Genomic DNA, 24,104 nt, shown 5'->3' with positions numbered 1-24,104 from the left:
GAGCTCAAAGTTAAGGTTTTGGCACTTGTTCGTAGCCTGTCCCGTCCACAGAACAACTTGTGTATATGGACTTTGAGCTATTTATTATACTGTTATCTGGGTGGAACAGAGTCCTGGGTTTACTTTGACATTGGAGCTATTGATGTTTTTCTACAAAACAACTGTGGGATTACTGTAAAGCACATAATTCATCACAGCCTGAGCCTTTATTGGTTTAGGGATGTGCTCTAGAGTAGCCCTCAGCATTGGTACGTGAGTGATGCAGTTAAAATAGAGCAGCCAGGGACTGGGGGGTCTCAGCTCCCTTCTCTGGTGGCTTCTGGCTGAGAACTTAGCATCATACGAGACCCAGGAGCCTGTCACAATTCAGGTCAAACAGTGCAATTTGAGGTAGTGTGAGTGAACTTCTTGACCTATGAATGCCTTGCTGCTGGGGCTGAAGGCAGGGGAGATGTGAGGGTGAATTCTGCTGCATTGTGTAGCTGTGCACTTGTCCCCTCTCATGACTTTGGACAGGGTAGAATTTGTATGTATCTCCTGTCGCTGATGTAGAGGAATGAAGAGCATTGCATTTAAAACATTCATCCATTTGTAGGTGTATCTCTGAATATACAATGCTTAGGCTCATAAACTGTCCTGTTTGCTGTAGTTGCCACCCTGTGTTTGCAGTAGCTGTAAGGGCAAAGGGCTGATGTTTTGTGTGCTGCCTGTTGGACCCCTGGTGAGAAACCCGGGGCTGTTCCATAGGCCTGGCATTGGTGCAGTTCCCCAACTCTTTACAGGTAGAGGAATGGGGAGGTCAGCACCTTTCTAACAGCCCACTGCAGTGTATTGGAGCTGGTCACTGCTGCCTGTGGATGGGGAAGGGCTCACGGGTACCATGGTGCTTTCTGGGGAAGGGATTTTTATCGGCTATGGAGGAGCTCTGGGATTGGAGCAGGAGGGATTTGACGTAACTGCTGATTTCCGTGCTGAGGTCAGAAAAGTAGGAATCAGGCTGCGAGAGAGAGGAAATGATTCTCTCTTCAAGCACTTCTCTCCAACAGCTCTGAATGATGTACTCACTGTGCTGCTTGGTTCCTACCTCGTCACATTTTCCTGTTGGATGCAGGGCTGGATTCCTGATCCAGCTCCCATTGTGGCCACTGCTTCTCTGCAGCACCACAGCCAGGAGGTTCTGCAGCAGGTTCCTGAGGAGGGGAGATGGGTGGGTACACATTCCTTAGAATGTGACCCCTTGATTTTTATATGGGAGCCCAGGACACTGTCAGTTTGTGCCTCTAACCTCCACTTGTTCTTTTTATCTTCTCTGTTTTAATTCATGTACCTGACATGACACCTCAATAAATCAATGTCTAACACAGGGCTCTTTGATTCTGAGTCTGCAGAAAGTACAACCTAAAAGCAAGGAGAGTCCAGGGATAAAATGAACCCAAGAGCTAAAGCTGTTTGTCTTGCTCTCAACACAGTGGTTGATCAGTCAGAGTTTCATGTGTGCACATCACAAAGAGGAGTGCAGGGATAGATTTGATTTTTAAATAGCTTCTCTGGTATATTCAGTGGGACTGCTTGGAAAAGCTGTGGCTGCCCCATCCCTGGCAGTGCTCAAGGCCAGGCTGGACACAGGGGCTTGGAGCAGCTGCTCCAGTGGAAGGGGTCCCTGCCTGTGGCAGGGGTTAGAACTGCATGGGCTTAAGGTCCCTTCAACCCAAACCAGGCTGGGGTTGTGTGGTTATTTCTGAGCCAATATAAGCTTGTGCAGCCAGCTTGCTTCTTGGGACTGTGGCTTTTTCCATTGGAGAGGATCCCTGTCCAGCACAGAACAACAGGAGAGGGATGAGAAGAGCGCTGTTAAATCCTGGATGGCACCTCAGCTGTTAAAGAAGCATTGATCTGTGCTCTCCGGTTTGACTTTACCCAAGGTCTGTCTGCAAATGCTTGTCCTTTATGGCAAACGCCCTTCAACAGACTGTTTGGAAGAAGGAATTAAGGCAAGCTGGTGTTTTTATTTCAAGCTTGGCTCTTTTGGTCCTCATGAACTGTTTTGGCCTAATGTTCACTGAGAGCACAATGCATTGCTCGCAGAAACACTTTGTTGTGTGAGTTGTTTGTCCTGTTTCGAGGTGGAGAGGAGGAGCAAAGCTGTTTGGTTTAATTAATGGAGATACAAGGGCCAGTGCTGAAACAGTTCAGGCTTTTTCATTCTTAATAGCTTCTCTCTGGTTTAACAGGCCATGAACATAGCTGGCAGCAGGAATCTGGGCCATGAGATGCAGCAATGGGCATTTGGTAGAGTGCCTTTGTTGGTCCCTTGTTGTTCTGACAGGGATAATCACTTCAGGGACTTTACACTGATTTTACTTGGCTGGCTGCAAGGAGGTGATTTTGACCATGTTAGAGCAGAAGAGAAGAACTGGAACCAGGCAGTTTGTGCTCATTCACCTTGGGGGTTTAGGTTTCTTTGCCTTGTGTTTTTTGGTGGTTATTTGTGTTCCTTGTGTTTGTTTTTAAGCACTATCAGGGGGAAGTAAATTGTATTAAACAAATACACAGCTGAACACAACTCTTACCACTGGCAGTCCATTTGTATTGAGCTTTTGTACCAGGGCAGGAGTTGCAGGAAATCCTGGTGCTGGTTCACTGGGGGAGGCGAAGGGGATGATGTATTTTGGCTGCTCTCATCTAAACCAAGATATCCTGTCCCTTCCTGCAGATATTTAAACCCAGACTTTCAATTAAAGAGCACTTTTTTCCCCAGGAATGTTTGTTTGAAGTTTAACTTGTGTCTTAGGTGGCAAAACATTAACTGTGCAGAAGAGGTGTGAACTCAAGTATTTCAAGTAGGAGGTGTTGATTTCAAGTATGCAGCTTCTCAAAAAAAGCAAATAGCTTCACTTCCTAGCATAACAGCAGAAAACTGTCTCGGCTTGTTCTGGCTTGTGTCCCTTGTGGTGCTGGAGACAGGGATCCTGTTCAGCTCTGGGTGCCAGCTTTTAGTGGTGCTGCGGAGGTAGGACAGCACTGCTGTGCTCAGAACCTCCTGATGGGCATGGCTCTGATCCTGCTGGGTTTGATTTCTGGGACTTTAATGTCTATAGAGCTTGACTGCTTAAAGCTGGAAACAAAACTCAATATAGAACCGTGGAATGGTTTGGGTTGGAAGGGACCTCAGACCTCATCCACTTCCAATCCCTGCCATGGACAGGGACACCTTCCACTAGAGCAGCTTGCTCCAAGCCCCAGCTGGTACAGGAGGGGTCTTAAAGATGCTCCCAGCTATTTGCTCTGCTTTGGTTTTCAACCACTTCTCAGAGCTGTGCTTAGCCCTAGCAAGGTATATTTAGTATTTGGTCCTTCTCTGCTCTTTGCACGTCAAGTCAACCTCTGCTCTGTCTTCAGCCTTGCACTGAAACCACATGATAGGCGTGTGGTGACTGTTCACAGCAAGTCATAGCAGCTCTATTTTCAGGGTAGAAAAACTGTCAACTCTAAAATGGCTTTGGAATCCTCGGTGGAGTGAGCAGGTTCACTGGGAGTCACTGCAGAGCAGTGAGGAGATGGCATTGCACAGTGATAACCAGTTTCATGGCAAAATGGAAATGGGCTGGATTAATTTGGCCACATTCTCTGTTGTGCAGTCACCTCTGGGTAGACTTTGGGTCTGTGGTCCTGCTGCTGTCAAATCCCATGTCTCAGCTGGACCTGGCTGGCACAGCCAAGCAGGGGAAGTCATTCAAGAGGTGTGGGAAATCATAGAATCATGGAATGACTTGGATTGGAAGGGACCTTAAAGCTCATCCAGTTCCACCCCTGCCACGGGCAGGGACACCTTCCACTGGAGCAGCTGCTCCAAGCCCCTGTGTCCAACCTGGCCTTGAAACAACCTGTCATTTGTAAGGTAAAAACACTGTCAGCTTTGGGGATGTCACTGGTTGTTGCTTATCATATCCCAGTGGAAGAGGTAGAGAAGACACATACGGCTGAGGCAGCCAGGGTTGCATGGCAACAGCGAGGATGTGGCTGACATCATTTATGCGAATGTTGTATACTGTGGGACTTGGTACCTACTCCAGTGCACAGGGGAAAATGAAGCATCGAATCAAAGAGTATCTGGAGTTGGATGGAACCCACCAGGATCATCAAGTCCAACTCCCGGCTCCTCACAGGGCATTTATTATTTAAAGGTTTGCTGAGTAGAACAGCAGTAGATCCTTAGGATTTAATGGTGCTAAACGTGCTGTGTGAGTGCTTTCAGACGTGGGCTGGGGCACCCTGTGTTTCCCCAGGCTCATGTACCCCTGCAGTTTCCCACATCAGACCGGCCTGTCCCCTCCGGGGCTTGTCCCACAGGAGCCAGCAGGATGTTCCTCTGGAGTGATTTAGAGCCATTCCCCTTGGCCTGTCCCTACAGGCCCTTGTCCCAGGCCCCTCTCCAGCTTTCCTGCAGCCCCTTTAGGCACTGGAGCTGCTCTCAGGTCTCCCCTTCAGGAACCTTCTCTTGTCCAGGCTGCCCCAGCCCAGCTCTCTCAACCTGGCTCCAGAGCAGAGCTGCTCCAGCCCTCGCAGCATCCCCATGGACTCCTCTGGACTCGCTCCAGCAGCTCCACATCCCTCTTGCGTTATGGGATTGATAATTCCATTACTTTTGTGGCTGCTCTTAGGCCTGGCCTCCAGTGTTTGTAAAGTGCTTCCTTGGTTGGAAGTGGGCATTCGGGAGGGCAGAGGGACTCGTGCTCACTGTCAATGCTGCGGGAGGAGCCTGCACTGGAGGTCTCTTAACTTCCCTCATCAGTGAGGTCAGAAAGAAAACGTACAATTCCTGGAACTGCTTATCTGGCACTGCACATGGGGTGGGGGGGGCAGAAGGTGCTGCTGCTGCCCAGGGCGCTGTGCTGAAGCAGTTACTCCTTTCTCACATACTGGGGTGGCAGATCTGCTCGCCTGCTCAATAGGAACCAACTGGGGTGGTGGTCTTGAACCATGACTTACTCCCTGTGGGCAGCACTCATTCGTCGGATAGTAAGTATATATGGAAACCCCAGGATGCTGATCCCACAGAGTTAGGCTTTCCACTTGCTGTGTAGGCATTTGGCCGCTTACCAAGGGAAAATATATAGGTTGTGAAGTGTTATATAAGGCCCTCTGAAAGTGTGGTGGGTTGCGTTGGTTGGTTGGTTTTGATGTGGTGCTATGTTCTTGATAATTCTGTTAATGGTGCAGAATATGCAGTGTACCTTTTAGTAATGATCCTTAGAATAGATCAGGTTAGAAAGGGCCTCTGGAGGCCATGGAGCCCAGCATCCTGGTCAAAGCAGAGCCAATTGTGGGATAAGAGAGTGATACTTTAATAGAATAAGGTGTATTGCCATCTTCCTGGCCTAGTGCAGGGAACAATTGGGATGGTTTCCTGCAGCCACAAGGACTTGTAAACTCTCCTTAGTGCAGGGTCACTCTTAAAGGGCAAGGGAGGTCTGAATATGGGTGATTTAACCCAACTTCTGACTTCTTTTAATAATAACAAGGAGGGAGAAAGAGATAAGGGAAAAAAGCTTTCCAATAAATAGGCTTTTCTTTTTCTCTTTGAGTTGCACATTAAGAAGGCAGAATGATCACAACTTCACTCCATTGTGCAGTCACATTCATCTGCAATTTATGCCAGCAGATTTTAACTTCTATTTCTTGCACTTCAAGCTGTGGGGTGTCATTTTGACTGTCGGATGTCTCGGTCTCTTTGGCAAACAAAGCTATTTTTGAAGCTGTCTGTGCGGATTCTGACTCATGAGATCTCTTTCAACTGGTGGAATAAAGACGTGGTGGTGTATGAGGAATCCATCAGTGCAGAAGAGACTTTCACATCCGTCTCTGTTCCTGCTTGGTTACGGTTAATTTTTGTGCTGTAGGACCAATATTGTGTGTGCATCACTTTCAGGAACTGGAAATTGCAGGAGTAGTCAGCCCTGGATTGTGGCCAAACCCAGCTTAATTCCAAGGGAGCACTGAAAGAGCTGTAATCGTCATGTCTCATTTTAGAAGAACTAGAGGGAAATCAGTGTAGCGCTCAGCTGGTTTATTTTGTATGAAAATTAAGGTAGTTTTTTCCTGGCTACTGGTATAAGAACGATGAAGTTTGAGATCAAAGATGGAGAATTACAGCATTTGAATACTGGAGCAACAGTGCTGGTTATGTCATTGGGGAGATTTTTCTCTGATTATGAATAAGAAAGTTCCCAATTTGGGTTTATCTTGTGCAGTAAGAAGACACCAGATCCCCTTTTCCTCTGACATGACTGGTTTTACTGTACCATGAATACCCTGTTCATTGAGGAAGGGCTGTCTCTGCCCTTGCTCCACGTGTTGTACACCTCTGCCTTCGGCTTTGGTTGCTTCTGCCAAGGGATGGAGGAAGAAAGAGAAAGGATCACACATATTAGCACAAGCTTGTCCAGTTACTGATGGGTGGTTGTCTCTTATAGAGGAATGGTTTCTGTTCAGAGCAGGTCTGTTCTTAAGAGCAATAAAAGTCAAAGCCAGACGTCTCAGTGCTTCATCCTGCAGGATCCTGGGTTCTGTAGAGCTTCTGCATTAAAAAAGACCTCAACATTGTCACTCTGCTACATTCAGTGTCCTATATTATTCTCCCAGTCTGTCATGTTTTACAGCTTTTGGTTTGTGATCCCAGTTTGTTCCTCATTCGTGCTCTTTGCCTGGAACATCAGGTTGTTCCAAGTAAAATGTCAATGCCGAGAAATGCAAATGTATCCCTATCATCAAATTGGAGTTGCTTGCGTCTTAAAAGCATCTCACCCATAAAACACAATAGTACGTAGGTGTAGTGCTCAGAATTTGGGTGATTTTGACTGGTAATTTAAAACCCAAAAGTTAATACAAACTATTAAGTGCTATCCAGAGAGTATGAAGGCCGAAGGAGGATGGAAGCAGAGAAGATGATCCATCTTTTTTAACTAGCCTCTATTGTGTTTGAAAAGTCATCTCGTACTTCCTGACAGGTAAACCTGTAGAGGAAGGAATGGATTTTTCCCTGGCACCTCCAAGGTCCCACTTTCAAATTCCCAGTTAAGAATTGCTGAGCCTTTAGAGGAGCAATACATTTGCATCTAGATGTTCTGCTGCTGCTGCTGAGGCGGTGTTATCTGGGCCATCCATGCTTTCTCCTTCTAACCATCACATTGGTGATAACACAACACCCATTATAAACAATGTCTCCTAAATGCCATTAAATGAAGTTGCTTTTCTGCTGCTCCCATTCCTGTTTCTAAGCTTTTCAGGCTGTGTTTCTAGCTAGAAACAGTGGGAGTGGTTGCAGGTAATACTGTCTATACACCCTGCATAGAGAGAAGTTACATCAGTCACAGCTGGTGGGACATACTGGCTTCCAATGACAAGGAGATGCTCATGTGTGTTGGGTCATCTACTGTCCAGGTCAGGGAGTGTTGTCCCACGGCTGCTGGGGATTGCAAGTATGGGGCTTAACACAGATGCCACGTTTTCAATGCAGAAAGCAGCTCTTTGTATTGATAAATACTCTATAGGTAGTGATTACAAGAATGCAATGGCTCGTAATGGGAGATAGGGATTGGAAACAAATTCATAACAAGCAAGTTTAGTCCTGGCTTTATGGTGACCAAGCAGAATTGGTGAGTTCCAGCCCATTGTGGCAACTGAACCCTTTGTTAATGGTTGAGCTGGGGCTGAAGGAATGCTGAGAACTCTGCTGGTGTCGTTGCAGGATCAGCTGAAGCAGTGCTTCTCCAGACAGCCTGCGGGAGCCAAGGATACCGACACGCTCGTGCAGGAGCCCGACAGCCAGTACGGCACCTGGAACAACCCACGGCACAGCGGGGACAGGTAAGGGGACCGGGTCCCACCAGCACAGCTCTGCTTGGCCGAGTGAGGAGAGAAACCTTGGCCTGGGTGTGCATGGGGCTTCTCTGAAGCTTCATGCTCGGCTTCAGTGACCATGTGGTTTCAGTCTGTCAGCGAAGAAATATTCCTTTAATGTCTGCAAACTGCAGTCAGTTTTGAAATGTAAACTCCACCCTCAGTGAGAATGCAGCATCACCACCTCTAGAATCAGTGACAATACCTGCTTGGACTGGAATAGACTGGTTTGGGTTGGAGGGACCTTAAAGCTCCTCCAGCTCCAACCCCTGCCACAGGCAGGGACCCCTTCCACTGGAGCAGCTGCTCCAAGCCCCTGTGTCCAACCTGGCCTTGAGCACTGCCAGGGATGGGGCAGCCACAGCTTCTCTGGGCACCCTGTGCCAGCGCCTCAGCACCCTCCCAGGGAAGAGCTTCTGCCTAAGAGCTCAGCTCAGTCTCCCCTCGGGCAGGTTCAAGCCATTCCCCTTGGCCAAAGCCCCTCTCCAGCTTTCTTTTTGGCTTCTTTAGGCCTGGAAGCTGCTCTAAGGGCTGTCAGGTGAATGAAAGCTGGTATTACAGATGCTTTTCTTCTATTAACCTGATTTAGTGAAATAAACCTAGAGCACTGAAGTGTGAGACTTTGTAACTTACACCTGTTGTGTAAATTATAGCTTCATCTACACTGAGCCAATATCCTCTCCGCTCAGTGCAGTGTGAAAATAGCATTTTATCTGGGTTTTTAATGCTATACTTGCTGAGATCTTACAGCAGACATTAGTGTCAATTATGTTTGGTGTGTTCTATGCTGGAGAACAATGTGTTATAAATATTTTATTGCTTATGAGCTGAGGGTGGCTTTCAGGCTGCAGTCAGTGAGCTCACTGACACGCCAGCAGTGACATCCAAGCCTCCTGTTAAATTAACTTTGATTTCAGGATGTTAAAGGCACTTTATGAAAGCAGTTTCTTAACAGCGGTGCTGTCGCAGCTCCGCAACAGACGGCAGTTGGATGCAGCTTCAAACCTGGGGGATTCTTCCTCATATGAAAAGCTCCACCTGGAAATTCTGGTTCATGAAAGTGCTGAACTCAGTGCCCATGTCCTGGAGCTTTGTTTCCACTCTAAGAAATGTTTGGTTTCTTCTGTGTTTACAGTGTAATGGTGACAGTATAGGGACTCTTCAGTGTTTTGCCACCCCCTTGCTCTGCTTTAATTTGACTTAGGTCTCACTGCAGGGGAATTACTGGTGTATTCATTCAAACAGAGGAATGGGAATAACGTATTCTAAAATATTAAAGTAATAATAATGGGAATCTTCCTGGAATCTGCATTTTGCTTGCAGTTTGTTTTATGAATCAGAGGCCTTGTCATAAGGACAGGGGCAGCTGTTCTGCTGCTCTTGCCATGGGTGATGGAGCATGTTCCTGTGCTCTGCTGCTGCAGTGCTTGTCCCCTTCTCTGTTCAGCCAGAGGCAGGAACTTAGAGGAGACTTTGATAACTCAGCCTTCCTGTTTTGCCTGGCTCACTTCCCTTAGACTGGATATCTTTCCAGCCAGACAGCCCTCAGCTTGTGTTCCTTGGGCACCTTGATACTCCTGCCCAGGCAGTGTGTGTCCATGGCTGAACTGAGCACACTGAGCACACAGTGACCTGGGTGCACATGGGGAGCAAACAAGGAATATAATGACAACAGGGACAAAACAACATCACCATCCTGGTGCTGCTGTGCCAGAAGACCTTCCAGCCTCTGGCATTTTCATAGATTCATGGAATGCCAGACTGGTTTGGGTTGGAAGGGACCTTAAAGCTCATCCAGTTCCAACCAGATTAGGAACCATCATGTGAAATTAGCCTTGACTCCTAATTCTGTGTGATAAAACAACACATTCTTTATGGCCTCTCAGCACTGGCTTGCTAAAATGAATGAAATTTAATTACAGTTGACAGTGAGGATTGATCTCAGTTTACTGTATACGTGTGGTGCCCATGCTGCTGGCATTTGTGTGGGCTGGATGTAGGATAGGTTTCCAGAGAAGCAAGTGTCTGTAAATGGCACCAGTTGCACACTGTTGGTAGCTTATGGATGTGCTCATAAAACTTGGAATCTTAATGAAGTAATAGAAGAAGATGCATAATACATCATCTTCCATATTCTAGTGGATCTAAAGCCTAACGCTGCAGATAGCAAATACAATTCAAAGCAAAACCAGCAGACAAACCCTTCCCTCTGGAACTCATTAGAACCATTGCTTAATTATCCCGGGGCCCACACGGAAGGAGGGAAGAGGCATTCACTGTGCCCATGTGCTGGACACCCTGCGGGCAGGGTTTGCTCTGCCAGGCTGGAAATACACCATGCACTGCTGCGTGGTAGAACGTTGTTATTCAACAGCTCCTGAGGGTTTTCCTCTGAGATCACCATTGGACTGTACCAAATACTAAGGTCTGTTGTTCAAAACCTGTGTGTTCCTGCGTAAGTGTTGAGGTTTTGAGGGGTTTTGAACAGTTTTCCTGGATATTTGCTGAAGAAAAGGTTCTCAGTAACAAAAGGCTCTTGTTAAACCCCCACATATCTCTATGAAATATACACTATTACGTTTGTAATAGGCTCATATGAATTTAAATAAATGCAATCTGAGTATTATATCTGTGTGTGTATATATGCACATATATATGTATATATAATATATAATGTGTATGTAATATGATGTATAAAATAGATATAATATATTATAATGTATAGAATATATAATACATATTATATATATATATTATATATATTATATATATAAAAGTGCCCTGCTGGGGAGAAGGGAACATGAACAAGTGATCTTGAAAGCTCTGCAAGTACCTCCTAGTGTCCTGCAGGAACCCACTTACAGGAAGAGTATTGATTGTTCTGGATTGATAAGCATTTATATGTATTTGAGATTATTTTGGATGAGAAAGGAGAAGAATCTTTTCTGAGTGCCTCTTTGCCTGAGGCCTGCAAGCAGGGCATTACCCTTCCACAGTGGTCTCACATGTACACAGTGCCAAAGTGTAAGGTCTGCTGCTGTTATATTAAACAGGGAAATCACTGTGGGGTTTACTTCCTAGCTGTTATTTCCTTGCTCTTTCCCTCATCTTGTTTGTGTGTATATATATTTAGAGGGGCCTTTGTGCTGGGGAGAAGAAACCCCAAGCAATAAAAGAATCTTCCAGTCCAATTATTCCAATCTGTTTGCGTACTTGCATTATTCAGTACACTGTAAATCCATGTGGATAAAAAGCTGTGCTAATGAAAGTGATCCATACCCTTTCTGCTGGTACCTGCTGCCTCCAGACATGCCTTTGGTTCTTGTTTTAGTTCTACCTTTCTTTACCATCTGCTGAGCGTGTGTGATCCAGACTGTCCTGGCTTGTATTTGTCTCTCAGATTCCATTGTCTTCATTTGCAGCTTTGTGCCCGAATCTCCTTCCTTGGAAAACGATGTCATTTCAGCAAGAAAGCAGCCTCCGAACAGCCACCCATCCTCACTGTCCTCACAGACTGAAGCTGCCTCCCTGGCTGATCACCATGACTTCTCTAAAGACCAAAGGAGCACCAGTCTGGATCGATCCAGCACTGACATGGACTCTACTGATGGCACAGATTTACCTCCTTCGGGAGACACCTACCCTGATGAAAAGACCACTGACTTCTCTTTCATTGATGTAAGTTACCGTAATGGGTAACAACTTCTTCCTTAACTATATAGTTACCTGTGTTGATCTCAATGGAAACTGCGCTCAGTCTTCCTCTGCCTTTTCTTTCTCCCATGGAGTTTTCCCAACTGACTTCCTGCCTGAAAAGTTTAAGGTCAAAGGTACGAAGTTGTTCTAGTTTCTTTAGTGCTTAGATTTTTGAGAGATTCCAGAGCTATTGGCCTTGGGTAATGTCTGCCAGTGGCTTAATAAAGTTGCTGTTTCTGCTCCTCGATGAGCTGTAACAGAAGAGTTAAATGGCTTTATGAACACTGGAAGCAAATATCACAAATAGCTACTGATGGCCGTGCTATGAGCCCTGCTATGAAGACATTGACTCATATTTTTCTCATTTACAATTGCCCTCCATCTGAAGTCACTTACAATTGCCCTTTAAGGGACTTCTTTCATCCTTAAGAGCTTTGCAGTTAGTGTAAGAACAGCGATTTCCTCGGCTGTGGTTATAAAGGTATCTCTTTAAAGCATGACTAGCTGCAAGTTCAGCTGGCAATATGCTGTTTTAATGAGGAGTTTCCTCCTGACCTGAAACCTCTTGAAGAGGCACAAAACCACCTCTCCTGAAGGAGGGGAGGAGGCTCAGTGCTGTTTGCTCATTACCAGCACGTCTCTCACAACAAATTGCTTTAAACAAATAAATTACAGCTCCTTCTTTTGCCCTGTAACTGTTGTGACTTTACTGCCACAGCCAGAGATGGATGTGTCGGAAAAGACTGAGCACAGAACTTTTGTGACTGCTCTGACACTTCACTTGCAACATAACAGCTTCCTTGTTCCTGGTGAGCAGCTGGAGGTGTCTGTGGATGGCAGCCCATCAGGACAATGAAATCCCAGCACTCTGCTGCAAGAGAATTTAATGTAGTTGCTCTGTTTAGGTCCCAGTTATCTTCTCTGCCTTCAGCTGGTACTAGCGAGCAAGGCTGCGATCTGAAAACACTGAAGGAACCAAAATCCTATTGATTGCAGTTAGTTTTCTATTAATTTAGCTAAAATAAGTCATGCAGATCAGGCATCCACAGCCAAGAGAGATCAAAGAAGCAGCAGGGCACCCAGTTAGCCACAATCTAACTTATCCTCATTAGAAATTCTCTTTAATGTAGTTTTAAGTAACTACAAGAATGATAATTAGGCAAATATCTACAGTTTAATTAAACTGAAGGGGTTAATGCAGAACCATTACGGAGCAGATGACTTTTATTTTCCAGCTGGTTAAAGTCAAGGCTTTGTCTCTCTTCCCAGCAAACCACTGTTCTGGACTCCAGTGCTCTGAAAACGCGTGTGCAGCTCAGCAAGAAGAGACGGCGCCGGGCGCCCATTTCCCACTCCCTTAGAAGAAGCAGAGGGCTGGAGTTTGAGAACAGATTTTCTTTGACAGAAGAACCAGACAGTACCTGGATGTTTAAAGATTCCACAGGTATCCCTCACTACCTGAAATCACCAGCTCGGATCCGTTCGGTTGCCAGGGCAGGGATTTCTAACTGGTACAACATACCTGCAGTTGATAGAGGTTTAACAGCAGCTTCCTTCTCCTGCCTCTGGGCCATCCCCTAAATAAAGTCTCCCCCTCCATTCCTTGGAGCCTTTGGAGCAAGGGAAGCTGCAGCACCAGACCTGCAGAAGAGCAGGGTGAAGGACAATGTTGCTGCAGTTTCCCTGAGTTTCTGGCTGCTGGCTTTTGGTCACTGAGGAAATGCTGAGTTTGGAAATCGCTGCAGTTGGATGTATTCTTTCACACTGAAACTTATCTCACATTATGGGATCAACCGAGATGTTTAGAAGCAGCAACATCCATTAAATTAGGATTGCCTTCTGCTCCCTCATCTGTCAGCAAGGAATCTTTCTCTTGCTGAGTACCTAGTATGTTTGTTGGAGCACTGAGCTCAGTCCTGTTGTGTGTTAATATAACTCTTAATACACATTTGAATGGAAGGGGAGATCTAGAGCAAGGTACAGATGAGAAAGCTTGCTGACTAATGGCTTTTCCTCTCCTCTGCTTCTTCTCTTTCAAACAATCAATTAGAAGAGAAGCAAACTATGCAACAGGAGGACTCCGATGAGGGAGACAAGGTCCAGCATCCTGCGAGGTCCCCGTCTGTACAGGCCCAGAGACTCCCCGTGTTTCCAGGAATGGATCATTCTGTTCTCAAGGTGCGTGTAGGCAGAAGGTGTCAGCTGAGAGTTAAACCAGGTCAGGAGCTGCAGATCCCCCCCAGGAGCAGAGCTCGGAGGTTTTGCTGAAGAGGTCTGCAGGGTGGGTGTGAGGTGTGGAAAAACCACCTGGTTATCTGTCTTATTTTAACTCTTGGCTAGAAATACGAGGTGATTTGGAACAACACAAGCTTTGCATTGGCAAACATGCTTTTGAGCCTGCAAGGTTTGTAAGGAATCCCTTCAGTGATTTCAGCCATGGATCCTTGTGGCTTTGTAAATCTCAGAAATCCCTTTTCCATTCCAAACACCATCTGAATGTTGCCTTAACGAGCAGCCCTTGTCTTTATGTCTGTATTCAGGCCCAGCTGCGGAGAAGACAAGGGTCGGAGAGCCCTGCTGAAGTGAGTTCTGCTCAGCCCTTCAAATCCCCTAAACCACAAGCGCAGCTCGGAACTCCCGGTGGCAGAGTGCTGCCCTCCAGTGTAGAGAAGGAGGACAGGTGAGAGGCTTCCTCGGCGTCGGAAAGATGCTAAAGTCGTGTTGGTGGGAGAAAACCATAATCCAGATGCACTTCTCAGGGCTCATGGGGGAAATGGGATATTCCTTTTTTATTCTGTAATGAATTTTTATAATTGAAGAAGGGTTTTTTGTATCGTAGGTCAGAAGAAAAGTCTCCTCAGTGGCTGAAGGAGCTGAAATCAAAGAAGAGACAGAGCCATTATGAGAATCAGGTTTGAAAAGGTATCTTCTGACAGCAAGAGGGGCTGTGCAGTGAGAGAGAAACACATGGAAAATGTGTCCTTACCATGGCAGTAAAACACCTCTGTGAGCATAAACACTGAAGCAGACTTACCAACAAGCGTGCACCCAGGAATGTGCAGTAATTCTGTGCTGAAGAAGTGATTCACTTCTAGGAGAGAAGCTTTCATTCACAGGTGACACTGATCCCCTGGTTGTCTGCAGCTGATTTCAGGCTGTTTGTGCTTCCATCAAGCCAGAACGAGTCTGTCACTGAGTAACTGAGGCTTGCACACAGTCTGAAAACCTTCAGCAGCATCCTGGGCAGCTCATTTAGCACGTTAAGCAGCATGAGACCCAGACAACACTACAGCAGTGGGACTGGTTTGTGGGGGCTTTCCTGTTGCACTGAGAGGGGCCTGACTGTGTTCTTCACCGTGTCATCCCATGACTCCAGTGTTCCTTTCTTTGCAGGTAGTGATTCTAACTAGAAGAAGATGAAGAAGTTTAACAGAAGCCTTAACTCATCTGAACCTAAAATTCACACGTCACGTTGCTGCTGTTTGCTTCCTGCCTCAACTGCTATGTGCATGGTGCCTTCCTGTTTCGTGGAGAAAGCTGCTTCATCTTCATAGTCAAATACAAAGCTGGATCTTTTTGGATGTGGGAGGACAGTCACCTAGGCCTGCCTGAAGGAAGAACCCGTGGGTCATAGGTAGCCCTTCAGAAAGTCAGGAAAGATGGGAATACTTGATCTAGGAGTGGAAAAGTCGCTCGTTGTTGAACAGAGACTACATTGCTCCATAGGTTTTCAGCGATTCAGAAGGGTGACTGCTGGTAGCCACATCAGGTGGAAGGTTGGGCTTTGTGTTTGGTTATGAAAATAACAATTTTAATCAGATTTATCTTTTTTTGGGTTTTTTTTGTGGAAAAACTAGTGAGCTCCTGTTGCGGCTGAAGCCTGTGGAAGGTGCGAGTGAGCGAACAAATGATGTTTACTGCCATATTGCAAAGGAAACTTGAGTATTTTTTGTAAAATGTATTTTTGATTGGCTTATATTTCCATGTGATCTGCTGAGCCAGCAGATGGGGTCGTTTTTAGATGAACACGATGTTGACTTTGTCACTATGAAATGGTATATTCTGTGTTTTGTCAGCATGTGGAATAATTGCTTCCTTGGAGCGTCCTTCCTAAAGAGGATCGAGCAATAACGTCAACCAGTTCTCTCTGAAAACCATAACTGTGTAAATACTGTTTTTATAACAAAAAAGGAAGGGAAGAGGGAGGATGTTACACTCATATCAGGGTTCCAGTTAATTCTTGAATGTCACTTTAATAGCAGTTTGGGTAGTCCCACTTCATAGTTTTATTTGTTAATCTGTAAATACCAGGTTTAAGGTTTTATTTTTATGCTGATTTTATGGGATAACCTCAATGTGATCTTCAGCTTCTCAGATCATTTACTTTCCTGTTGCTAAGACCGATGTTCTAATAGCGGCATAGATCTCATGCACAACACGGGTGTTACGGATGCCACTGATATCTCAAGTATGTTCATATCTTTGAATACAGATTCTGAAACAGCAACCGAGGTGTCCATGTCAGACATACTTTATTCTCTCCCCAAATAAGTGCTCTTTCCAGTAACCCTTTCCAAGATGTAGCCCCTCGAGGGAGGTTATTGTCGTGTCAGTATTCCTCGCTCAAGGCCCGAGTGCCGAGGCTGGGGTGGGAGCAGGGGCTGCTCCTTCCTTTGCCCTTCCCGTGTCCTGCTTTTGGGTTTCTCTGGATATTAATGATAAAGCACCAGCACTTGAACTCATTTTCCTTCTATTACAATCAGTGTCTCGGAAAGCTCGATCTTCCTGGGGTCACCGCAGCGGTGCATCTGCGAGCCGGAGAGCATGCCTGCTCTGCTGTCTATCAAGCTTGTAGCTGCCAAAACCATGTGCCAATTCTTCTCATGGAGGAGTCAGAGAGGAGGGGAATTTTAGTCCCAGTCTGCTCATAGGAAATAACAGCAGTATGTCAGGAGACAAGTCCCATATGCCCAGATCTCTCTCCCAGATTTAGTTCCGATAGCAGCTCCCTGTACTTAATGGAGATGAAATGAATATGTTCCTTTTAGGGGAAAAAAACCTTTCCTCGCTGCTTTGCCCCATTTCACATCGGAGCTGTTGCAGTGTTCAAGTTTCACAGCCCCAGATAAGAAACAATCACCCCAAATTTCTGCCAAGCCTTTCATTCTGTATGGGTTTAACCTGGGCCATGAGGTGGGCTTCCCGTTGGATGCGGTCAACCACTACTAAAGAGCTGCTCTCAGCTCACTTGCACATTATTCCTTCCCTCTTCTTTAGCTGGTGGTGGAAATGGTGACTCTTAAGCTTTGCTTGTGTGTCTTTTGGGATGTGTTTTGTGATGGCAGCACTCAAGGGTACCATCAGTTCCATCAGTGATGTGAGAGGAGCAGTGATGCTTTGCTTACTCAGACGAAGTGGGGCTGACTTCAAACAGTACCTAGAAATCAGGTAAATTCCCCCTGCTCACCAGAGTATTTGCCCAGGCTCCATGTTCAAATTCAGCAGGGTGAGAGTGTTGCATTACCAAGAGCTGGAGGATTTACTGGTTCTTGGTCTCATAAATGAAGGCCAGAGGCTGTGTAACTGAAGTGTTTGCTCTGTGTTTGAGGAACCTGAGGGGATTAACACCAGGTTTCCACAAAGCCCTTTGAATGTGTATGCATTTCCACATCTGCTTGGACAATGCACTGAACCTTACTGTATTTAGTAGTTTAACCTACTACTGAGAAATGTTTAATGCTTAAATGTCTAATTAAAAAGCATCTTTAGAATGTTGTTGAATGGGAAGGTGTTTTTTCTGCTCTATCATTTCTTTATGTTGTACATGGATTAAATACCTACTCCCTTCTCTTCAGGTTATCGCTATGTAATAAAAGATATATAAATATATTATTACTACTTACCTGATAGAACATTCTGTAATACACTTTATATAATTCTATTTCAATTCCAAATAATGCTTGTTTGACTTTGTTACACTCTTGCTTTTGTTGCCACGTAGTTCTTTTGCTGTTAATATAAGATGGGAGCAAGCTCTTGACCTCAGCACTTGAGGGATGAGTCCTCTTGGATTACTGGAACCTGCCTTAGAGCAGGATCCAGCTCTTGTCCTAACAGAGGCTGAGTAATAACAAGCGTGATGGAGATCCTGGCACTCCAGCATCTCTACCCGATGTTCTGTAAGAGTCTAAGTGTATGGAATTTAGAAGTCGTTTCTGCTGCACTGCACTTGTTCTTACCAGGATCCCTCCAGTTCAGTGTGAGGGTTTACACAACCATCCTCTTCCGTTTCCTTGCAATCCCACTTGTGGATTCCATCCCTGTCATTTTCCTGTTTGCAGATGCACCTCTCTGAGGTCTGTGCAGCTCAAATATGAGCCCTGAGCTGCTCAGAGCTTCGCTGCTTTGGTTTTACTTCCTGTGGAGTAAAGCAACATTTCTGCTCTTCAGCCTTTGAGGTCTGGAAGTGCCCCTATAGGAATTACCCCCTCCTTCTGCTTGCACAGGGTTTGTTCACCCTCTGCAAACAGTTACTGGGGAGCTGTTAAACACTGGGTGTCACGTTCAGAAAGGCAAACCCTCACCTGGCCCTTTCATCTGGAGCAGCAGCATCCGTTCGCTCATAACCTTTAGGACTTGTGCAAACACACTGGAATAGGCCTCCTGGCTTAGGTATTAAAGAAAGGATGTGGTTTGATGTCTGGGTGTTAAAAGGAGAGCAAGAGAGCTTAGTGGGGATCAGGGCAGTTGTAAGGCAAATATCATATAAACAGTTTAAATACACCGTGTTCAAGTCTGTGTCCCGGTGAAAGGTGCTGCTGTCTCGAAGCCTTTTCCCCCTTCTGTGAAAATCCTGGTGCTGATACCGCAGAGTGGTTGCCCTTTGTGTTACTGTGAATGGGATGGGAGAGAACCTTTGGCAGACATTTAACTGGATGCTGTGGAGCCAGAGGAACTGTGTATCCACAGCTCTGCTGGTCCATGTGGTGTCCTGAATGCGGTCAGTGAAGCCATGGAGAGCATGGATTGCCTGCATGGGCTGGGATGTAGGGAACAGGCCAAGGGGAATGGCTTTATCCTGCCCGAGGGGAGACTGAGCTGAGCTCTTAGGCAGAAGCTGTTCCCTGTGAGGGTGCTGAGGCGCTGGCACAGGGTGCCCAGAGAAGCTGTGGCTGCCCCATCCCTGGCAGTGCTCAAGGCCAGGTTGGACACAGGGGCTTGGAGCAGCTGCTCCAGTGGAAGGGGTCCCTGCCTGTGGCAGGGGTTGGGGCTGGATGGACTTTAAGGTCCCTTCAACCTAAACCAGTCTCTAAAGCACGATGGTATCTATTAAACACAATGGTATGAAGCCTGTTTTTAAAGGAGCTACTGTATAGATTAACATTTTATATTGTTCCACATAGCCTTATAGCTTATGTAAATATGGGTCACAATAAATATATTGTGCTCTAGAGAATATTTTGTACTACGCAGTTTCCTAAGTAATAAAGATATTCTGGCTGCTGTGTATTGTACTGTACCATTACCATTCCCATCCAGCCTTAGCAGATATTAGGGAAAACCAATCTGTTTTCCAACACTATAACCATTTCTCACAGGGATTTAAGGGGCTGACAGCAGAAGGAAATGGAGCTCTGTTAGGAAGGGAAATCGGTGAGATCTGGTGCCCCTTCTGTCATGTTCCTGTAATTGCCTTATCAACGTGCAAAGGAAGATGCATGGGCACTTTAGAGCTGGCCGGGAACAGGCTGGTGGGAAGAGATCTGTGCTTCCCATCAGTCAGAGCCGGATGCTGCTGTGTTTGATGAAGGAGGCAAACTAACCCAGCCCAGGCTCGCCTTTGGGTGCCCTCCTGTGCGGAAGGGGTTTGGTGTTTTACAGCCAAGCAGCCTCACATGCAAAGGGGAATTGTGCAAAGGAGCTGCAATGGGAATGGGCAGTGTGGGACTGCTGACAGTGTCAGGCTCTCTGTGAGCATCACGGCCACAAACAGGCTTGTACCGTGCTGAGCCACCACGATAGCTTCCCCTTGCCAAGCCCCTCATCCCACCCCAGCTGGGTTCCATGTGGTGGAGCTGGGCAGCACTGGGCAGCAGGGCTGCAGCCCATGTTCTGATCACTTCTCTTGTGGGCAAACTCCAGCTTTGTCCAACCTGGCCGGGTGGACCTGGGCTTTGGGAGCTGTTTCCTCTGCATCACCTTGAAGATGAGACCCAGGTGGGAAGCCCTGCAGGAGGTGCAGTGACTGGAGAGGTGTGGAGCTGAGTGGAGTTTGTGCCCATTGAAGAGGGAAGGTGCTGGGTTTGGTGTGGAAGGGCTGCATGTGCCCTGTTCGATTGTGCTTCACCTCCGAAGGTTCATGGCCCCACGTGCAATGCCCTTGGCTCCCAACCAGAGATGGACTGGGAGGTACAGGAGGAAAAGGAGCTCGATGGAGGTAACTTCCCCTTGAGGAGCAGCCCTGATCCTGACCCCAAATCCTGAGGACCAATCCTGCCCTGGTACCAGCAGAGCCCCCAGGTCTCTCCTTCCATTCCAGCCCAAACCATGACCATCTGCATGCCTTTGCTCTGTGCTGTGCTTGGTTTCCAGGCCCATTCCTGCTGATGGGAGAGTTTTCCCTGGCCGGAGGCAGTGTGAACGTGCTGATGTACTCACATCCACGTTAATCTCCTGTGCGGGCAGCGCCGGGGGCACCTGAATGCTGTTTCCATGGTGTGCTGCGAGCCAGTGCTATTGAGCTGGGATCTCCTGGGTGGAATTCGGTGGACGCAGCTGCTGCATCAGCGCCAGGGCAATCTGCTGCTCTGGACAGAAGCAGACCATAAATAGGAGGGTGCCCGCGCCGGGCGCAGAGCGGAACCGAGCCGGAGAGGTACCCACAGCCTGGGACGGGAGATAGGGGAGCACCGGCCTGAGGCAAGGTCCTGGCATCTGCAATGCTTGGCTTGGATTGAGGATGGTTTCTCCTGTTCCTCTCCTATTAACTCTTGCCAGCCCCATGCCCTGTGGGGCAGGCGCATTCCAATGGGTTTCCTGTTTGAGGAGGAGCTTTGGGAGATGTTCCTGCAGAGCGGCAATGGGCTCTCACTGTTGTCCTACCAGCCGGGATACTGGGAATGTCAGATTTATGTTAGTGGGGAGAAATGGCAGCAGCTGGAAGCAGAAATTCCTGCTGGAAACAAAGGATGGGCTTTTAGATGTGATTTGATTGAGCAACTGGGTGAGGGACAGAGAGGGACCCGGTGTCACTTGGAAGATGGCTTGGTTTGGTCATAGCTCTCTGGCCTCATGGTGATGCCTGGGTGAGGGCACAGGGCCTGTGTGCCAGAGGGATAGAGGATGGATAACGGAGCCCTTCCTTCCAGCCTGGGCACCCCTGGGGCTTTCCAGCTGCTGCCCTGGGGGGAACTGAGCTCCCTTTGCTGCCTGCTCCCAGCAGCTTCCCCTGCTGTGTCCCAGTGCATCTCCCCCCCTTAACCTCCTCCCTTTGGGTTTTCCAGGCACAATGACCGAGCAGCAAAGTCCCCCCGAGCAGATGGTGACCGGGGAGGGAGCTGGCGAGCGAGGAGGCACTTACAAGGTACCCGGGGGACAGGATGGGCTCCGGGGATGCTGTGGGTCCCTGTGCTGGGACCGGGGGAAGGCTTCGTCCAAGGCTTTGCTGCTGCCCGGCAGGAGGAGTCGCTGCTCCCTTTGCCTGTGCATTGAGCTGGGTTTAACTCGAGCACTGGTGCAGTGGGACCGGCTGTGGGGGAACCCCCCGGGGGTGTTCTGGGTTCTGATGCTTGTGCTCATGGGGTGTGGGAGGTGAATGGGCTCTGGGCGTTGGGATGGCTGCAGCCCTGCCTGCAGCTCGGGAAGGCTGATCCTGGCTGCCAGCACATCCTGTAAATGGGATGCTGCTGCTGATGGGGATGCTCATTGCTTTGGGATGGAAAGAAGCTCCTGAGGACCATGGCATCACCTCCATCCCCCGGTACCCACAGCAGGTGGGGTCTGCAGGAGGCTCTGCCCTCGTCCTGGGCTCAGGGTTTCAGCTGGGACCCTGTTAGTGCAGGGTTGGGGGTACCAGGCCCTCCTGGTCCCCAGATTGCACTGGGGACCCCAGGCCCTGCTCCCTGCTGTGCTCTGGCCCCAGGCACTGGCTCAAACCCATCCTGCAGCTCAGCTGAGAGTAGGAGGTCCCAGGGAGGCTCTTGTGGCCTCTGCACATGGCAGGGCTCATAGGAAAACACCGAGAAAGGAGCTTGTGCCAGGCCAGGGGCACAGATGGACCTGGAGGGAGCAGTGAGGAGGAAAGGATGAGCCCTGACCAGCCCTGGGGTCAGAACTGCAGCCCCAGCCCTGCAGGTCTCTGTGCTTTGAGCTGATCAGTTTGGTCCCAGCCTGTCAGGGGTGAAGCCTCAGCCTGTGCTTCACTGAGCAAACACCTTTGGCCAGTACAGGGCTGCAGAGGGAAGCTCCGGAGCTGTGCACTGGGGCAGAGGCACATGCAGGGCCCAGCTCTGCTGCAGGGGAGCAGCAGCATCGGCACGGGGTAGCTGAGGTAGAGGGGACGTGGCCGGAGCTCTTCCCTCTGCTCCTGCTTGTGCTCGCCCAGCAGGGTTCAGTGTGCACCTCATGCAGTGGGGATGCAGCGGCAGCCGATGGCATCTCTGCTGCCTTAGGTCATCATCTATGAGCTGGAGAACTTCCAGGGCAAGAAGTGTGAGCTGACCGAGGAGCTCCCGAACATTGCCGAGAAGGAGCTGGAGAAGGTGGGATCCATCCAGGTGGAGTCTGGACCGTAAGTGTGGGATGGGGAGGGAGAGCATCCCCCTGCGATGCTGCATCCTGCTGGGTACCCATCCCATCCCTGGGTACCCGTGCCATCCCTGGGTGCTAGTGCCATCCCCTGGTGTTGGTGCCATCCCCTGGTGCTGGTGCCATCCCCCGGTGCTGGTCCTGCAGGTGGCTGGGCTTTGAGCGCCAAGCCTTTGCCGGGGAGCAGTTTGTGCTGGAGAAGGGGGATTACCCACGCTGGGACTCCTGGTCCAACAGCCACAACAGCGACAGCCTCATGTCCATCCGCCCGCTCCAGATCGTGAGTAATGGCTGTGTTGGAGGCTCTGTGCCCCCAGGGACAAGCAGGAGGTCACAGGGGGCTGGGGGGACACAAAGGGCACCCCCTGACTCCCTGTTCCCCCCAGGACAGCCCTGACCACAAGATTCACCTCTTTGAGAATGCAGGATACACCGGGCGGAAGATGGAGATCGTGGATGATGATGTCCCCAGTCTCTGGGCCCACGGCTTCCAGGACCGCGTGGCCAGCGTCAGGGCCCTGAATGGAACGTAAGGATGGGGGCACCGGAGCACCCCAATGAGGTCCTGTCCTGTGCCGGTGCAATTGGTGCCCCCCGGTGGTGTCAGGGATGCTGGAGCAGCAGGGATGGAGCTGCTTGTTCCCATGGTGCTCATGCCCATCACATCCCTTTTCCCTCCTTGCTGCCACCCTTTCCCTGGTCCACATGGAGTGATGGAGACCAGGGCAGCATCCCTAGGGCTGTGTGACACCTCCTTGCACTGCTGCAGGAGCAGTGGGACTCTGGGCTCTCCAGCTCCTCTCAGTACAATGGCACATCCCATGTGGGCTGCAGGAGCACTGGGTGGTGCTGGAGCAAAGACCCATCAATGGCAGCAGAGGCACCGGCACTGCTGTGGTCCCTGGCATGGCACAGAGCTGCTGCCCTCCTGCTCTGTGTGGGCTGTGCCATGGGGCTGGATGTGCCCCCGCCCCACTGACACAGCCTCCATCCCTGCAGGTGGGTTGGCTACGAGTACCCCGGGTACCGGGGCCGGCAGCACGTGTTCGAGAAGGGCGAGTACCGGCACTGGAACGACTGGGATGCCAACCAGCCCCGCATCCAGTCCGTGCGCCGCGTGCGGGACCAGCAGTGGCACCAGCGCGGCAGCTTCGAGGAGAGCTGAGGGGGGGACGAGGGCCCTGGTGCTGCTGTGACCGTGGTGGATGTTGATGTGCAAACCCTCAATAAAGCGCTGAGCTGGAGGCTGCCGGGGCCGCCTGGGCTGGGGTGTGTGTGGGGATGGAGCAGGGATCCCATCCGTCCTGTGTGGAGCAGGGAACAAGGGGGTTTGCAGCTTCCCCTGGTGCTGCAGAGGGAGCTGAGCCCGAGCCGGGGGCAGCTCAGCCCCGGGGATGTTCTCCAGGTACTTGCCAAGGGCTTCTCTGTGACTCTGCCCCTTCCCAGAGCATCTCCCTGCACTGGGGTTGCTCCGCTCATGGCCCCTTCCCCACCTCCCTCAGCTCTGCCTGCTCTGATGGGGGCAGTGCCCAGCACAAGGGCCATGGTGGGGGCCTGGCTCCGTGGGCAGCCTCTGCGATGGGAACAACCCCCCCAGGTGGTGCCAGGCCTTGTGCACCCCAAAGGAGCCTGTGCCCATCCCCTTGCAGGGCCCCTGGGGAAGCTTCACTGAGCACGGGGTTTGCTGCTCCCTGGGGATGTGC

General features: G+C 49.0%; 2 protein-coding genes across 5 annotated transcripts in view; both read left to right on the top strand.

The window, feature by feature from the left end:
* KIAA1671 (KIAA1671 ortholog) overlaps positions 1–17,571 on the top strand; it is a 45,890-nt gene extending 28,319 nt beyond the window's left edge. For 2 of the 3 annotated variants that reach the window (XM_034068150.1, XM_034068151.1), the window contains 7 exons: positions 7,748–7,866; positions 11,322–11,577; positions 12,865–13,039; positions 13,646–13,773; positions 14,136–14,275; positions 14,435–14,517; positions 14,989–17,571. In XM_034068150.1, coding sequence (XP_033924041.1) covers positions 7,748–7,866; positions 11,322–11,577; positions 12,865–13,039; positions 13,646–13,773; positions 14,136–14,275; positions 14,435–14,513 — 897 coding nt within the window. In that variant the 3' untranslated portion in view covers positions 14,514–14,517; positions 14,989–17,571. Of the gene's footprint in view, positions 1–4,907; positions 5,020–7,747; positions 7,867–11,321; positions 11,578–12,864; positions 13,040–13,645; positions 13,774–14,135; positions 14,276–14,434; positions 14,518–14,988 lie in introns of those variants that run through there. The other variant, XM_034068152.1, reaches the window with a different exon arrangement.
* Positions 17,572–20,685: 3,114 nt separating this feature from the next.
* CRYBB3 (crystallin beta B3) lies at positions 20,686–23,645 on the top strand. Of its 2 annotated transcripts, XM_034068267.1 has the most exons (6): positions 20,686–20,900; positions 21,099–21,178; positions 22,266–22,384; positions 22,549–22,681; positions 22,788–22,930; positions 23,401–23,645. In XM_034068267.1, exons 2-6 carry the CDS (start codon positions 21,104–21,106, stop codon positions 23,564–23,566), a joined length of 636 nt encoding a protein of 211 aa, XP_033924158.1. In that variant the 5' UTR covers positions 20,686–20,900; positions 21,099–21,103; the 3' UTR covers positions 23,567–23,645. The 2 variants fall into 2 exon arrangements, with proteins under 2 accessions (XP_033924158.1, XP_033924159.1); XM_034068268.1 differs by lacking the exon at positions 20,686–20,900 and having other exon boundaries at positions 21,096–21,178.
* Positions 23,646–24,104: the final 459 nt, after the last annotated feature.

Source organism: Melopsittacus undulatus, chromosome 12, assembly GCF_012275295.1.
Source record: "Melopsittacus undulatus isolate bMelUnd1 chromosome 12, bMelUnd1.mat.Z, whole genome shotgun sequence".
Taxonomy (NCBI): Eukaryota; Metazoa; Chordata; class Aves; order Psittaciformes; family Psittaculidae; genus Melopsittacus; species Melopsittacus undulatus.
The sequence above is the reverse complement of the archived record's forward strand: the minus strand, read 5'-3'. Positions and strand labels throughout refer to the sequence as shown.